Source organism: Kogia breviceps, chromosome 2 (genome assembly GCF_026419965.1).
Source record: "Kogia breviceps isolate mKogBre1 chromosome 2, mKogBre1 haplotype 1, whole genome shotgun sequence".
Lineage (NCBI taxonomy): Eukaryota > Metazoa > Chordata > Mammalia > Artiodactyla > Physeteridae > Kogia > Kogia breviceps.
In genome coordinates, this window is record NC_081311.1 from 135,890,393 (window position 1) to 135,908,625 (window position 18,233).

The 18,233-nt window shown below is 36.4% G+C and overlaps 1 protein-coding gene across 3 annotated transcripts in view; it reads right to left on the bottom strand.

The window, feature by feature from the left end:
- Positions 1-4,354: 4,354 nt before the first annotated feature.
- LOC131751605 (sodium channel protein type 1 subunit alpha) overlaps positions 4,355-18,233 on the bottom strand; it is a 158,021-nt gene continuing 144,142 nt past the window's right edge. For all 3 annotated transcript variants that reach the window (XM_059055536.2, XM_067026227.1, XM_067026228.1), the window contains exons 23-27: positions 17,975-18,028; positions 16,305-16,442; positions 12,880-12,984; positions 11,049-11,319; positions 4,355-8,902 (exon numbers count right to left, since the gene is read on the bottom strand). In XM_059055536.2, coding sequence (XP_058911519.1) covers positions 7,725-8,902; positions 11,049-11,319; positions 12,880-12,984; positions 16,305-16,442; positions 17,975-18,028 — 1,746 coding nt within the window. In that variant the 3' untranslated portion in view covers positions 4,355-7,724. The remainder of the gene's footprint in view (positions 8,903-11,048; positions 11,320-12,879; positions 12,985-16,304; positions 16,443-17,974; positions 18,029-18,233) is intronic.

Sequence of the window (18,233 nt, forward strand, 5' to 3'; positions counted from 1 at the left end):
TATAATTGTCCCTGAATCTGCCTGTAGAGTTATTCATTCGTTCCTCTATATTTTCTGTAATTTGTACTTACTTCTTTTGCTGAGCCTGAAGAAGGACCCAAACAATAAAAGATATTGAGAAAGCAGGTTGACTTCTGGCCAGTTTTGCTGGTGGTTGAGAGGAATAGAATATGGTCAAATCACTTTTGGATGTATGAAGTTGAAGATGATAGGCAAATATGCAGGTATAAAAGACCAACAGAAAGTTGGAATTGCAGCACCAGCTCAACAAAAATGCTGATGCTGCTGAATAAATCTGTAAGAAGTGGGAAAAAATTAATAAATGGTAAAGGCAAAGAATCTAAAACGTAAGAAGAGACCTAGAAGAGTTTACTTTTATGGAAGGCAAAGGAAGACGCAATTAAATGAAGGAGGTGGTGATGACCATCCTCATCCAATTCTAAAAATCTGCCAAATAAGATAAAGACTGAATAAAGATCATTGAATTTAGCTAACTGTAGACTGGTGGGAAGAGGAGCCAGATCTGAGAGCATTAAAGAGAGTGAGAAGGTGCTTGGGAAGAATAAGATTCAACATTGGTTTGGTATTTGAATCTGTTAGTCTCAATTTATTTCAAACAGCTTGAAGAAGAAACATAAAACCTGCACCTTAATGCTTTCCAACAACACACACAGACACACTGTAGCCAGTTTAACGAAGGGTAGTGATTCATGAAAGTTTAGTAAGTAAATTGAATTTTCTATGACAACATATTTTTAATGAAGAATTTATACTTCAAAATATAATTGAAATATAATTTCCTATAAGTTTATTTTAAGAACTTTCTGGTCTCCACACCATCATAAGTAAAAGCTACATTCCTGGGAGACAAACAAACAAAAAGCTGCAGTTAACAATTTAATAACTCTGTGAACATCTTACCCTTCTAAGTAAACATTAAATAGAGGAGGTATTCATGATAACCAGATACAGAGTATATACAGCTCTCCTCCACATGGTTAATGTTCCTTGTTCCTATATTCACCTCTTGAAAATATTTTCCAGTCTTTTCCTCATAATGTTATTGAGAAGGTTAATAGCCAGCATAGTATTTTGAAAACTCAATGTGCTTATATCAACAAGATTATTTACAGCCAAGTTTTCTCATCAATATCATTGAGATCTATATTTCATTTAATTTTAACCAAGAGCGAAAGTGTTGAGTACAGAACCCTGATTTTAGAAGGTAATTTTTATTTATTTTTTTGATGTGGACCATTTTTAAAGTCTTTATTGAATTTGTTACAATATCGCTTCTGTTTTATGTTTTTTGGGGGGTTTTGTCCGCGAGGTATGTGGTATCTTAGCTCCCCAACCAGGGATTGAACCCGACCCCCTGTGTTGAAAGGTGAAGTCCCAACCACTGGACCACCAGGGAAGTCCCTAGAAGGTAATTTTTAAAAGGAAAGAGATAACGCGATAGTGAACAAAGATACATCACAGTTGAGAAAAGTTAATTTTCGAAATTAGAAGAAGCAATTTTGAAAGTGTGAAGCTGGACAGAAAGAATCAATCATGAAGGAGAGAATAAAGACACAAGAGAAGGTGAATAACTCATGGAGCAAGGTATCAGAGTATGTAGAAATGAATAGGGGAAAATGACCTCTGGAAAGATATGAAGGTAGGGAATAGAGGGATGTGGGAGGGAAAGGGAGAAAAGCAAAGAGGGGGCAAGGAAGAGGGAAGGGAAGGAAGACATTTTTCATTGCAGAGGAAAGAAGCTGAGGAAGTTCATGATAATGTCCTCATGTTTCTTGGTGGGGTAAGAGGCAGTGTTATTTGCACATATGAGTGTTCTGAGAAGGTAGTACGGGACTTGAGCAACACTGAGTACTCAGTGGACACTGAAGATTACCTACTAGTGATGTCAAGAATTTCTTGGTGATGCATCTTCCTCAACAATACTTGACTGCTTGTAATATTTTTCTCCTCTAGTGCCTTTGCTGCCACACTGGGTGAATCAATGTTGATTGACAACCTTGGAGAATATTCCCATGTTCCAGGAAGGACAGTACTATGAGCAGTATAGTACATGATAGAAGCAATAATATTTCTTGACTATGAACATTTTGATAAATTTGTAGTGACTCAGAAACATTTATTTTCTTACATAATAATATGAAATTCTAATGCACACATGATAGAATACACAATTACAGGACAAATTTGTAGATTTTAATACAGGTTATACAGTTCTAATGTCTGAACCTGTTGGTACACACATACAAACATATGAACCTATGAGGTTAAGTAGTGATTGTCTATCCCACTGGTTCCTGGACTCTTGATTTCATGTACCAGTTAAATAAAATAGGAGGACCCACACAGGGTCACCAATATATTTTTTTTTTTTTGGCCACGTTGGGCCTTTGTTTCTGCACGTGGGCTTTCTCTAGTTGCGGTGAGCAGGGGCTACTCTTCATTGTGGTGCGCGGGCTTCTCATTGCGGTGGCTTCTCTTGTTGCGGAGCACAGGCTCTGGGTGCAAGAGCTTCAGTAGTTGTGGCTCTCGGGCTCTAGAGCGCAGGCTCAGTAGTTGTGGCGCACGGACTTAGTTGCTCCTCAGTATGTGGGATCTTCCTGGACTAGGGCTCGAATCCGTGTTCCCTGAATTGGCAGGTGGATTCTTAACCACTGCAGCACCAGGGAAGTCCAGGGTCACCAATTTTTAATTTGGCCAAATAAAGTATTAAAGCAACCCACTATCATTTATTCTCACCATCATTTCAAAAAGAGGATGTTAACATAAAATGCTTTTAGTCTTTGGAATTAAAAAAATAAAATAAAATCACACTTTTACAATAAAGTTCTTTAAATTTAATATGTTTAGCTTTATAAATATTTGTGACATTATTCTTAATTTCCTAGGTTAACTGCAGGCATATGAAACCCTTGCCATGTGGGTGCTGGTCTGCGGAAATATGTTTGGGGTTATTGATTGACACAATGTTTGGACCCCAGCTCATATAGCCAATAAGCCACCTTCTGTTATGATATGAGCAGAATCCCCAGAGTTTAGATCAAAAGGCCCCGATTTAGATCTGTCTAGCTTCAAATACTGAGGTTTTAACCACTATGCCACAGATCTCTCCTAAAATATTCTTATTTTTCGTACTATAAGGATTATCATGAATGGCAAGGAATGTAATCATTTAAGTGTCTCTTCAGAAAGAAGACTTCCAGGGAACAAGAATAGTAGTTAAAATACAGGGTTCTTTGAAGAAATTAGAGCTAGTACACCTAATTTTAAGGGTAGAATCATAAATTCCAGGACACAAAAAACAGGTGTTACAATGAACACACACACACACACAAACACACACACACACTTCAATAACACAAGGGCAAAAAAACCCCTTCCCATCCCCAAAGACACACACACATATCTATATCAACCTTTATACACACACATATACACATAATTTATTTTCCTTTGATCCCATTCAAGAGTCAGTTGCAGACATCACCCCACTCATCCCTAAATACTTTAATGTGCATTTTCCAAGAACAAGGGTATTACCTTTAATTATGTAATAGTCACATTTAGACTTTATAAAATTAAGGAAATTAATACTTTCATAATGCTAATAATTAATCAACAGTCCATATTCAAATTTAGCCAGTTTTCCCAGTAATATCCATAATTATCACTATTTTCCCAGTCTAGTATTCAATCCAGAATCACACATTGTGGTTAGTTTTCATAGCTCTTCATCTTCAAGCCATTCCTTAGCCTTTCTTTGTTTTTCATGACATTTTTGAAGAGTTCAGTCCAGTTATTTCATAGAATGTCCTCAATTTGATTAAGTTCTGGTTATGTCATTTTGACTGGATACCAAGAAGTGATGTGTCTTCTTCGGTAAAGTTGTTCCCATAATTGATGATGTTATCTTCGAAGGTAGTGTCTGCTAGTTTTCTCCACTGTAAGCTTTCTTATTTAAAAAAAATTTTAAATCAATACAGAATACTTTGATACAATGTAAATGTCCTATTCCTCATCAAATTTTCACCCATGAGTTTTAGTATTTGTTAATTATTCTTGCATGAATCAATTGTGATTATGATGGTTGCCAAGTGATACTTTTCTAGCTTCATTATTTCTTCTACATTTGTTTGTTAACATTCAACTGTAAGGAAGAGATTTTTCCTTTTCTCCATTTATTTATGTCAGTATATACTTGTGAATTCTTATTTATTGAATGGGTTAAATCTGTTACTATCATTATTTGCTATGCAAGGTAATACCAAAATGAATATGGTGATTTATATTACTTTGTTTTGTATTTGGAAAGGTACCAGTGAGTACTGGTATGGATGTGGAATACAAAACAAAATCTGTAGGGATTATCCCATAATCCTTATTTTTGTTGGTTAGAAATGGGAAATTCTTTTCACCCACTGGTAAATCAGAATTAGTTGTTGTGGTGTTTTAGGGCAATGATGTCATGAAGAGACAAGGTCAGGAAGTTGAAGGATGGGGAGAAGCACTGTGTGTGACCTCTCCTCTTTCCATCAAGTTCACGTTCCTCTTTCAGGCTTCATAACTGATGTTGTGCTACTCTGATGACAAGTGAGGGCTTCTCTTTACTCATAAATTTAGATGTTTCTTTAGCTGTCACTTTCACTGTCTGGACCACTCCAGAAACCTCTCCATGATCTCTGTGAATTCTGTGCTTGACTTCACTGTATTTTCGCCAGTTCCTGTTTATCTACCAAAGCTGGTTAGATTAAGCCTCCAAGTTAACCCAAGGCAAATCTTTGCCTCGTGCCCACTTTCACAAGATATTTAATCACTGTATCATCCAGGCAGGAGACAGATGGCATGCTGAAATGAGGCAACCGAGAATGTTTTTATGAAGGGGCCATTTAAAAAGTTGTCAGCAAGGTGAGGGGAAAATGACGAGGAATAGGGAAGTCCAGCCACAGGTCTTAAGGAGCCAGGTGGAGAGTGATGACCAGACCGTCAACAAAGTAGTTCTCATTGTAGGAGGGGGCTGTCTGACTGCAAGTATGACTATGTTGATGAATGCAGCACTGCCAACCCAGAGCAACCTAGCAAAGAAGACACTGGGGAATAAACACCCAATTTCACTGTTCTCCCACTGGTGTTTTCCTGATGGTATTTTCCTTCTGGGGCTTCCCACTGGCCAAATCGATTGTGATCTAGAGGGTAAGAGAGCCCATTGATGCAATTTATAAGACAACCCTCACACAGAGCAGGATGGAGGAGCATGAAGAGAGGTTCTGGAGGAGCAAACAAAATACCTGACTCACACATTGCCAACTTTTACTATTTTAATACAGTTCTGAGGGATTCTCTTTGTACCTCAGGTGACCATCCACCATAGCTCTGGTTCCCATATCCTTCTTTTCCTTCTGGAGCCACGAGCTTATGCTCTAGCTTCAGTCCTTTCTCCTAAGAGAGACCACACCCTACTGCTCGTAGCCCCTCGTAGGTCATTTCCCCCAGCCCCATTCCTACCGCAGGTTTTCTTGCTGTTGGTCCGGGTATACCTGTGTGTGTGTGTGTGTGTGTGTGTGTGTTTGTGTGTGTGTGTGTGTGTGTGTTTAGCTCCCCTTCTCCCCCAATTTGTACAATAAAAACATCTTCATCTTGTTACACAACATCGTTAACTAAAAGTAACAGGGCAAACAATGAAATACAAAATGTAATCTTTATTAGATTTGCACATTTTTAATGTTGGTTAGCATCATTTAGTACCGTAATAGTAGCATTTTCCAGCATGCAGTTCACGAATACAGTTTAAGTAGTTTTAAGAAAAAGAAGTGCCTATAGTTTGCTTCTGCAAGAAACACAAAATGTCCTGATATAACTGACTACGTTAAGTTCACTACTCTCTGTTCTTCCAGAAAAAAAAAAAAGTTGTGAAACCCACATTATATTTAGAGCAATCTAGAGCGGCATGACTCCAAAGAAATGAAAACATAAACAGAAGTTAGAAAAAAAAGGAAAAAATGAAAATAAAAATTTATACCTTTTTCCAATTGCAAAGCATAATTTGGATGTGAGTTGTGAACCTATTTTTGCCCTTTAAAATTATGAAATAATCTAAAAGTAGCAAATGTAATAAAAAGGCAGAAATCTACAACTACCCCGTCTTGTTTTCATTTCTTATTTAGCAAATTTCTTCCCTGAAAAAGTACGGTGGACAGAAAGTAAGAAAGTGATTGTGATATCAATCTTAAGATAATTTCTTCTTCATATTTATGTACATAATGCTGAAAAATAAAATAAAATGACTTTTTACAGTACTTATATTTGCTTATAAAACTCTAAACACATTTTAACAGGTTAAGCAGTGCTTTTTTTTTTTTTTTAAAACATGTCTGTACAGTCAGGCTATACAACATATGGTATCCCCTTAAAATTTAAAAATAACCAAAAAGCTGTTAAAGTGCTGCAAACTATTGCTTAATGACTTAAAGAAATGAGATCTGTTGAGCAATTTCTTTGACTTTACCAGTGACATACGGTTTCTCATAAATGAGATTCTGAGCAGTGGGGGAAACCAGATACAGCAGCATGGTAATAGAAACATGCATTCATAGCATCCAAACTATCTATAATGGTACAGAATACATTATGTTACCTGTGTAAAGCTTGCACTCTACATTTCTCGTGGTTCATATTTGATGCAATAAATACTGTGCTTAGGTCATTATTTGTTTGCTCAAACGTGCACCACCGGGTAAAATGACTATTTACATAATAAATAGCATTTCATTAACATAGACATAGTCAACCTTGCTGAGCTGAAGATGGCTAAACAAAGTGCAGGCTTAAGCAGAAATTTATAAAGCGTTCTTTCGGTCAATTCCGTCTTTAGGGGGGAATCAATACTTACTCAGTTTTTTAAATACCAGAAACAGAAACATAACACTTATGACTCCAGACATTTGAGTGAGGTTTTCACCTGCTAAGATTTCACGGGCTATCCCCCCAAAATGATATAGTTGGTCTAGGGGCTGGATCTGACAAGGTCAGCAAAGCACCTCCAATTTTCACCTAATTACCCCTCCCAGAAACATGGATGGAATTTAAGAACTCACTGTTTTCCTCGTGACTTTTTTCATGCATGATCTCTGAGTGTAGCATGCCCTCATGCAAACCACGTCTCTGTGCAGATGGGAGGCCATGCAATTACCATAACCCCTGGTGGCATACCTGTTAGAGAGGTTCTTTAGTCTATTTCCCAACAGAAACCCCGTTTACAAAAATAGTCACATATAATAAACAACGTATGGACTAAAAAAAAGATGAATCCACTAACAGATTTTGTAAAAACGTGACAAATGTGGCAGTCGAAATGCAAAGACTGGATACAATTACTACACTAAAGTGTTTCATGTTAAACAACCCCCGAATTATAGGTTTGCACCCCTTTGAACTGGTCCCTACAGTCTGAGTAGCCATTTTGTCTCTTGTCTTCAGCAGTGTCAGCTGGTAGTGAGAACAGTAACCTCGTGTCAAGGTCATCTTCCCTTTTCAGAGTCACAGTTTTCCGACAAGGGGTCACTGTCTGATTGTAGGCACTGACCTTAAGTATATTTGTGTAAAAACAGTCAGTTTGGCATTGACCTCCTAAAGGAGTCCTGTTGACCAGAATACATCACCTTCACAGGCTGTAAACAATTTGTCACCCAGTGATTTTGATTTATTTTTGTTTATTTCCCTTTGGCTTTCTCATCTTTGCCTTCTTGCTCGTGTTTTTCCACGACTGGCTTTGTTACCCGATCGTAGGAGGGCGGACAAACTGCTGTGGACATGGTCAGATCAGTTTTTTCTGTAATTGAGTTTTCATTTATTCTGTCAATTACCATGTCTTCTTTCATAAGAAGATTAGCCCCACCTTTGATTTTATTTTTGTTACATGTAAATGAAGCTTGCTTTACAGTTCGCTTTAAAAGGTGGCGTCTGTACGCACGCTGAATAATAACAGCAGACACCTCCTCTTGTTTTCGTTTTAACGTCGTAGTTATTGGCTGATAGGAGACCTTTGACGGGTTGGAAGCCATGAATCGCTCTTCCATCTGTATTCGGAGAGCATCCATCTCTCCACTCTCCCCCAGAACCCGCTTCGTAAAAGCAAATAAGATGTCAAGACAGTGGATCCGGTCCCCACTGACCATGGGCAGATCCATGGCAATGAGCTGGACTTTGTTCGGTTGTGGCAAATTGAGGGGAGGTTCAAGAGCAGCTGCAAACTGAGAGAGTTTTTCAAATTCCATGAACTGGGTAGCATTGGGGTCAAACTTCTCCCAAACCTCATAGAACATCTCAAAGTCATCCTCGCTCAGCGGCTCTGCACTTTCTTCAGTGGCAACACTGAAGTTCTCCAGGATGACAGCGATGTACATGTTCACCACGACCAGAAATGATATGATGATGTAACTGACAAAAAAGAAGATCCCCACGGATGGGTTCCCACAGTCTCCCTTAACTGAGCTGCCAGGGTTAACTTTATTAGGGTCACAATCGGGTGGTTTACTATTAAGAATAGGTGCTAGCAGTCCATCCCAGCCAGCAGACGTGGTAATCTGGAACAGGCAGATCATGCTGTTGCCAAAGGTCTCGAAGTTGAACATGTCATCAATTCCAACCTCCCTCTTAACATAGGCGAAGTTGGACATCCCAAAGATGGCGTAGATGAACATGACCAGGAAGAGCAGGAGGCCGATGTTAAACAACGCAGGAAGGGACATCATCAAAGCAAAGAGCAGCGTGCGGATCCCCTTGGCCCCTTTGATCAGACGCAGGATTCGGCCAATCCTGGCAAGACGGATCACTCGGAACAGGGTAGGGGACACAAAATATTTCTCTATCAGCTCAGCCAGAAACATACCTATGGATGAAAGATCAGAGTATCAACCAGTGAAGAAGTTATCCATTAAAATACTACTTAAATTTCTGTTAAGGCTCCCAGGTAAAGTTCAGAGTACTGAAATTCATTTACTTAATCTACAATGTTACATACAGACAATACATACATATATTATAGATAAACCTTAATTTTGGCATTCAGCATTAAATTCAACTCAGTATTTGCTGTGGACTAAATTCTTTCCACCCACCCACCCTACCACTAAATTCATACATTACAGCCCTAACCCCCCCAAGGTGGTGGTATTTAGAGATAGGGCCTTTGGGAGATAATTAAATTTAGATGAGGTCATGAGGTTGGAGCCCTCATGATAGGATTAGTGCCTTTATGACAAAAGACAATAGAGAGCTTGCTCTCTCTTTCTCCCTGCCATCTGAGGACACAGTGAGAAGACAGCCATCTACCAGGCTGGAAGAGAGCTCTCACCAGAAACCCATCATGTTGGCACCTTGACTTGGACTTCTGGCCTCCAGAACTCTGAGAAAATAAGTTTCTCTTGTTTAAGCCACCCAGTCTGTGGTAATTATTATGGCAGTCCAAGGTGACTATGACAATATTCAATTCAATAAGGATTTTATAGTACCTTTTGTCTTTGAGGAATATCTATAGACTAGTTTTAGCTTATACAAAATCCCAAGACTGAATCTAAAAAATCAAATTAAAAATTCTCAAGTCCATCTTAAGAGCAGTAGCCAACAGTATATGTACACGTTTATAAGAATTCAATGATTTTTTTCTGAAAATGCCAAATCATATATACCCTCTATTCAATCCTTCCCCATCTAAAAGTATCTGCAGTTTTTAATGCTGTTTTCATCTCTCCATGAACTTGATGCTTCCCTAAGCTTCTACTATAATATTCATATATATATAATACATATATATATGTATATATATGGATATATGGTCTGGTGCATTTCTAAAAGTGTTTAAGCTGATGCTCTTTCTGGTTTCCTGTGTCTGACATTGGTCTCTCAGCTCTCTTCCTTAAAGCTTCTTTCTTCATTTGCCTTTTAAATAATGAAATAGTGATTGAGCTGAAGAGGAGCTCAAGAAATTAAGTAGCTTTGAGTTACACTACCTCATTCTGTAAAGAGTAAGTGCACGTGTGTGTGTGTGTGTGTGTGTGTGTGTGTGTGTGTGTATGAGTGAGAGAGAGGGAAAGAGAGAGAGAAAGAGAGGTGAATACAACTAAGTACCCTATCCACAACTAATTACACCATAGATTACTGTGGGAATCAAAGGCTATATACAACATATGAGTTGGATAGAAAACCAACTTCTTCAGAGGGGAGAATGGCATAAAAATCTGCCCAACGGAGGCACCCCCTATTGGATCATAAAATATTGACCCAATCATATTATTATCTGGTTTAGGAAAGAATGAATACTTCAGGTCCACAGGCAGACTTCTTCACTTCACTGGAGCTAGAGTTGTATCTTGAATGAGATGAGCTATTGGTCACGTGACCTGTTTAACATTCCAGGCTTTGAAGTGTATGACTGAGGAAATGATGTTCCATGCCACATCACTTCTTTTGTGCATCATTACTATAAATTTCAAGGTAATCTACAAAATATCTCATACCCTGCATTAAAGAACTTACCATCTGCAATTGCTGACATTTTGTTCTTAGCTTCATTCTCTTTTCACTCTATGCTCTTCCTTATTTGCCACCAGCTTCCACTCCTGTATACATGCTAATGACTCTGTGTCTATGTCTCTGATGCACTGTCTCTTCTGAGTACCAGACTAAATTTCTAGTCCTCTCTTCAACAGAGCTATTTAGATATTGTATAGACTATTCAATCTCAACAAGTCAAAAACATTTCAATCTTAGTTAACAGCACATTTCTAGTTCAAATGAATGAGACTTTGGTATATTGACAAATAACATACCTAGTCTAAAATGGACAGAATAGGATACAATACTCTAAGCATAGCAGAAGCCTCATTTTGTAAGAAAGAGAAACACACCAGTATGAAATACATCAAGATTTTCACAGTGGTTTTCTCTGAGTGGTCAGATGACCTCTAATTTAAACTTGATTAGTCTAACTTTTACGTTTTTTGAGCTGAACTTAAGAGACCTGAAATAATTCTTACCTACAATGGAGAGAATGACAACCACAAAATCAAAAATATTCCAGCCTATGGTAAAATAATAATGGCGGAGGGAGATGAGCTTCAGCACACATTCTCCAGTGAACAGCACAATGAACACCAGGTTGATACGTGACAAAATGTTAGTCACATATTCACTCTGATCGTCAGTTTCCACCATCATTGTGACCATGTTGAGACAGATGAGAATCATGATGCTTATGTCAAAAACTTGTCTGGTTACAAAGTCAAAGACCATTCCTTGAAATTTGTTCTGTTGAGAATCAGAAATGCTTTTAGCAACAGAGGCATTTTCCTGTACACATTAGCTTCTACATAAGTATTTTCTGCACTAACTGACTGGCTAGTATTATACCTAGGAACCACTGGCCCTGAATTTTGTAAAAGATGGTTTATAGCACATTGTTTTTTAATTTAGTTACCTAAATTGCTATTTACTAAAATGTATTCCACAGAATAACAATCCCTTGTCAAAAGGGGATTTCTGATAAGAAACACTGCATACTATACACTCTTCTGAGACTCACAAAATGCATACTGATGTATTAAAATTATGAGAAGTTAAGAAACCTGCTTAATTTTGTTATACCAGAATTTCCCATGATCAGTTGGACCATGAAGCAGTTTCAAAATATAGTATCTATTAACATTCCACTTGCCTTATTCTCAGAGAATTGTTAGAGGAAACTTGTCATTTTCATGACACACCTATAACATTATGCATTTAAAGTCCATGTGTGGCAATACTGATGCTCTTCCACCAACCAGTCTTTGCTGGCATTGTCACACACAGAATGCTGAGTCTACACAGGGATAATCAGACCAGAATGACATTCCTTATGCTTTGATGTCACAAATTCATGTCTCTTGTCACTGATCTATGGTTCTGCTCCCTGGTTCTGCCACTGTCATTCACTATAGGCCACTGTCTGGCCCATTTCCCTAGGCCACTGAGGAACTTTGAGGACATCGTCTTATCTTACATTTTTCCTACACATAGTTGACTCATTTTTACTTCCAGTGTTAAGGCTTATGTTTTTCATCATTCTCAAGAAGGCAAGTGTTGGCTAGCACAATATGAATATGAATGTTCACTAGCCTTTTATTCCCTAAAGCACCCCAGGAGTTGTTTTAACCTCACAGATCATCATCATAAAAATCAGTACAATGTGGGATAAGGCTCCTCCATCTCACGGCAGTTGTTTCATTGGTTCATCATGGAAACATGACATTTGGTTATTTATCATCATGAATTATACTTATTGACTCTGACTTCTGTAGACATTAGTAATTTCTAACTTTATAGCCTTATATATGAATACTAGATACTAGAAGTCTTTCCTTCTCCAAAATACCTGGTACCTCTAATGAAAAATAAAATGGAAGTAAGGTGTTATTTCACTCAACAATTCATCAACTTGTTAATCTATCAGAAAACTGCATGTTTTTTAACCCCATCCAAGATTACTCTTCTCTCTAACATTACTTGGCAACTATTCTTGAGTTATATGATCAAATTCCTTGTGCATATCACTCTGCCTCTGTGTCCTTTGCCATTTTGTTTGGATTCTAGTTGTGTAATTCTAAATGCCTTGAAGATGAGGGTGCATTTTCTGTTTCTTCTTTTTCCTTTTGGTCTCTCCCTTTAAAAAATAATTTTTACCATTACCATAAAAGGTATGAATTAATGATGCTCTGAAAGTGGGAGAAATCTTTGCTGCTGGAAATGTTAGCTGCTATCTCTTCTGTGAGAAAACCCATGCCAGCTTTTGGTTTTGTATTTTTTTCCCCCATATCATTTGGTATTTCTTACCCCTGGTCGAGGTATAGGCTTTTGAGGCTTTTTTGAACCTAATTTTTTCATTGCATTATAGTATTTCTTCTGTTCTTCTGTCATAAAGATGTCTTGACCTCCAAAGTATAGAAAAGAAAAATCAAAACTGGTTAAAACTGTGTCCCTTTGTACATAGTTTTTAATGTTAAACTTAAAATAGGAAAGGGACAATTTAAAAAGGAAATGCAAAATTCAACCAATTAGCATAATTATGCCTGGGATTTTAAATTTGAAAAATTAAAACTAGTTTTTAGATACTATAATTTTATTTATTTCTCACAATCATCCAAAATTGACTTTATTATTTTCATTATTATTTTATGGAGGAAAAATTCACAGAATCTGAGAGGTTAAGTATTTTACCCAAGACCGTAAACTCAGGAAGTAGTACAATTTGTTCCACTGAGACACTAAATATGTGGCTCCTTTCACTACACACACTGCCTTTCAGAAGTTAAAGACAATGATTTTCTTATTCATATGTAGCAAAGAGTTAGAGTAGGTATATTGCATGATGGTTTAGAGTTACTCATAAAAAGCCACTTTTGCTCTGCCAAGAATTGGAGCAAGAGGATGGAAAGGAAACTGGCCAAGTCGGTAGATGACTTAGGGGACTTAATCAGAGGTCATATGTATGGCAGGTATGTGATATGATAGGCCAGTAGGTACAGAGGATTAGAACTCAGGCTAATAAGTGAAACAAAATAGCTTGATAATGACAAGAGAGTAATATCAGTAATAATAAATGGGGCTAAGGGACAGAAATGTTCCATAAGTGAAAGAGTCTCATACAATGAAAGCACTCATATAATAAGAAAACAGACCGAGCAAGTGAGATAAAGGATCAGTACACAAAGGAAGAAAAATAAATGGCAAAAAAAAAGGCCTCGAAAACATATTCAAACCTACTAGTCATAAAAGACATGAAAATTAAAATTAAATACAATTTTCATTTTTCAAATATCAAGTACCAAAAAACAGACAGAATGTTTGATGCCAGTGAAACAGCAGTGACCTGAGCACATCTATACGCTTTTTTTTTTTAACATCTATAGTGGAGTATAATTGCTTTACAGTGGTGTGTTAGTTTCTGCTTTATAACAAAGTGAATCAGTTATACATAAACATATGTTCCCATACCTCTTCCCTCTTGCATCTCCCTCCCTCCCACTCTCCTTATCCCACCCCTCTAGGTGGTCACAAAGCACCAAGCTGATCTCCCTGTGCTATGCGGCTGCTTCCCACTAGCTATCTATTTTACATTTGGTAGTGTATATATGTCCATGCCACTCTCTTACTTTGTCACAGCTTACCCTACCCCCCTCCCCATATCCTCAAGTCCATTCTCTAGTAGGTCTGTGTCTATTCCTGTCTTACCCCTAGGTTCTTCATGACCTTTTTTTTTCTTTGATTCCATATATATGTGTTAGCATAGCGTATTTGTTTTTCTCTTTCTGACTTACTTCACTCTGTATGACAGACTCTAGGTCCATCCACCTCACGACAAATAACTCAATTTTGTTTCTTTTTATGGCTGAGTAATATTCCATTGTATATATATGCCACATCTTCTTTATCCATTCATCCAAGGATGGACACTTAGGTTGCTTCCATGTCCTGGCTATTGTAAATAGAGCTGCAATGAACATTGTGGTACATGACTCTTTTTGAATTATGGTTTTCTCAGGGTATATGCTCAGTAGTGATTGCTGGGTCATATGGTAGCTCAATTTTTAGTTTTTTAAGGAACCTCCATACTGTTCTCCAGAGTGGCTGTATCAATTTACATTCCCACCAGCAGTGCAAGAGGGTTCCCTTTTCTCCACACCCTCTCCAGCATTTATTGTTTCTAGAGTTTTTGATGATGGCCATTCTGACTGGTGTGAGATATCTCATTGTAGTTTTGATTTGCATTTCTCTAATGATTAATGATGTTGAGCATTCTTTCATGTGTTTGTTGGCAATCTGTATATCTTCTTTGGAGAAATGTCTATGTAGGTCTTCTGCCCAGTTTTGGATTGGGTTGTTTGCTTTTTTGATATTGAGCTGCATGAGCTGCTTGTAAATTCTGGAGATTAATCCTTTGTCAGTTGCTTCATTTGCAAATATTTTCTCCCATTCTGAGGGTTGTCTTTTGGTTTTGTTTATGGTTTCCTTTGCTGTGCAAAAGCTTTTAGGTTTCATTAGGTCCCATTTGTTTATTTTTGTTTTTATTTCCATTTCTCTAGGAGGTGGGTCAAAAAGGATCTTGCTGTGATTTATGTCAGAGAGTGTTCTGCTTATGTTTTCCTCTAAGAGTTTGATAGTGTCTGGCCTTACATTTAGGTCTTTAATCCATTTTGAGTTTATTTTTGTGTATGGTGTTAGGGAGTGTTCTAATTTCATACTTTTACATGTACCTGTCCAGTTTTCCCAGCACCACTTATTGGGAGTATGAGTGGGCATGTTACCTGGGGAAAGCAAAACACTTTACTCTGGGAATTTATCTTAAAGAAATCATTAAAGGCTCAAATTTTTTTGGCACAAAGACTTTTGACCAGGCACTATTTAAATTATTAAAGATTAGAAACAACCTAAATCATCAATCTATTGGAAAATGGTTAAGAAAATTATGATAATATAATATGAAGACTTAACAAAATGGGAAAATACTTATGTTAAGTCAAAAAAATTTATAATTATAGATCAAATGATTTCAATAACAAGGATATGTGTAGAAAAAGACTGAACAGAAAAACATAAAATGTGAATAGTGGTTACTCCTGAGTAATGATATTTCTTCACTTTCGGTGTTTTTGATAATGTGCATATATAACTGGGATGATAAAATGGGCTTCATAAGTGATAATAATTAATAAAGAACTGTTCATTTCAAGGCTGGAACTGATAGTTTATAATTAACATCAGGGAGAATGAAGTGGGAATACATAAAATGAGCCAAAAAAGAATTTAAAAATGTGAAAAGAAACACTAGAAGCAGCTTACCTCTCATGCCTAATTTACTGCAAAGATTTTAAACATTTTTGCTAGAAAATATATTTCAAGGAGGGAAGTTGTAAAGACAAAACAACAGGTTGACTCTGGGAAACAGGTATATGCCTGGGTTCTCTTCTAGTTCTTTTTTTTAATGATTCTTTTTCGAAAGAGAAAATGTGGTACCTGAGTATTTTTTCTTTAAAGAGGAGAGAGATTTTGTGAACCTATGCACAGGAGAATGGAACGCAGTCATTCTTGGTTTTTTATACCATGAAAGACATGGGCAGTGAATGGCAAAGAGGGAGGATGCAAAAATAGATTTTAATATATAATCCCATTTGGGTTCTCAGTTAAAGTACTCATTTGGTGTTGAAAACCCTTCAAATATTTATTATCTCAGTGAGAGAGAAAATATTAAAAATACTTATCTTCTTCTTTTGCTGGTTGAAATTATCTATGATGACACCAATAAACAGGTTCAAGGTGAAGAAGGACCCAAAGATGATGAAAATAACAAAGTAAAGATACATGTATAGACTTTCCTCATACTTAGGCTGGAGTTCCACCTACAAAAGGGGAATATTTTGTAAGATATTATAATACATTTGATGCTGGTAGTCACTGGTGTTTTTCATGAGAATAGAAAAGAAAATTTCTAGTAACACTTAAGCAGTACTTTTCTTTATTTCCTCTAAATCAGCTACCTCTAAAAAAAAATCTCTGAAATTAGCCTTTAGGATAATTTTTTATGTGAAAAACAGAGTGTTCTCGTGAAAAATACAGTATGATGATTTTGAAATGTATTTTTTCTAACTATAAATACAACTAATGTCTTGCCATTTAGGCAGTAGCGTACTAAATTTGGGAATTTTTAAGGTATTGCATTTTAATAATTTTAAAATTAATAGTGAAAAAATTTTACATCAGTAAATATGCATAGACTATGTTTAGAAATAATCATTCCTGATGCATGAATTCATTTAGCAAACAAGAATTGAGTTACTTATTTTGATGTTTGGCATCCTGCCTATAACATTATAACATTCATTGAATTTTTGAGATTGAGTAGACATAACTGGACATGCCATCTGCTAAATCCTCAACTGATAATTTAATCTCTAGATTGTACTCATAATAAATAAGCATTTGAGCTTTTACTTAGCACTTAGCAAAGACGTAAAGGAGTCACTATAGATAGTGCCCTAATAGATTCATGTCCTCCTAAAGATAACAGAGTTAAAAACCAACCAAACACACAAAACAAAAATAATAAGTAACAAAGTGAAATAACTCATCTCTGGAGGATATCAGGAAAGTACTCAACATAAAACTAAAGCCACTTATGGGAAATGCACATCAAGAAAGGTAAAAGTGTGCTTATCAGATCACTTTAAAGATTTCAGGAGTAAAGTTCTTTCTTCATGATTATAGAAGATGGGACTTCAGAATGGAAAGATAAAGAGAAAATACTAAATTTTACAAATTTTGAAGAGCAGAGTTGGAATGAGCATGGATTTCAATTCTTCCCTTGAAGCCTGAAAAAGACTATTGTAGGAGAAATCAAAAAAGTAGGTCTTAGGTGATAGAAACTTAAAGGAAACTGTTGATCACAGAAATGATAGCAGTCTCTATAAAGGTTCCAGTAAATTTATGGATGCTATAATCATATAAAAGAATGGATTTTAAAGTGACTATTACAGAAATCTAAGGCTGCCTAGACAAAATCCCTAACTTGTCTAATATGGAGGGTAAACTACTGATGGTAACCATGTATTTCTTCACATTTGCTCCAGCGTGCCAAAATTATTATTGATTATATAATTGGTAGATAAAAAGGAAACAAAATAGAAAAATAGTTAATAGACAGATATTTGTTAGTTATTAAATATACTCATGTGTTACTTTAGTTTGACTTCCGTTTTGATATATCTTACTAAGATCTTTCTGATAAATACTACTATACTTGAGTATTAACTTGAGTCATACTTTTCCCTTTTTAAAAATTCATTGTAGAATCATTCCATTTAGCTGCTATGCTCTGTTAATTTTAGTGCCTAATCAATATTGTGAAAAGACTTAGGATGTAAAAAATACTTACATTTCTGGAATCAACTGCTGCATACATTATATCCATCCATCCCTTAAATGTGGCCTATTAAAAAGGACATGCATGTTTTACTTTGGAGTAAAAATAATTCAGACCTGACGTTTAATAAATATTCTTCCTGATATATTTCTTTAAAAGGAACATTTTTAAAAGATGTCTCAAAACAAATTTTACATGGATTTTGGACCAACAATATCTCAGTAAGTCTCTTCCTTTCTAGACTATATAATAAACAGAATGGTCATTTGAT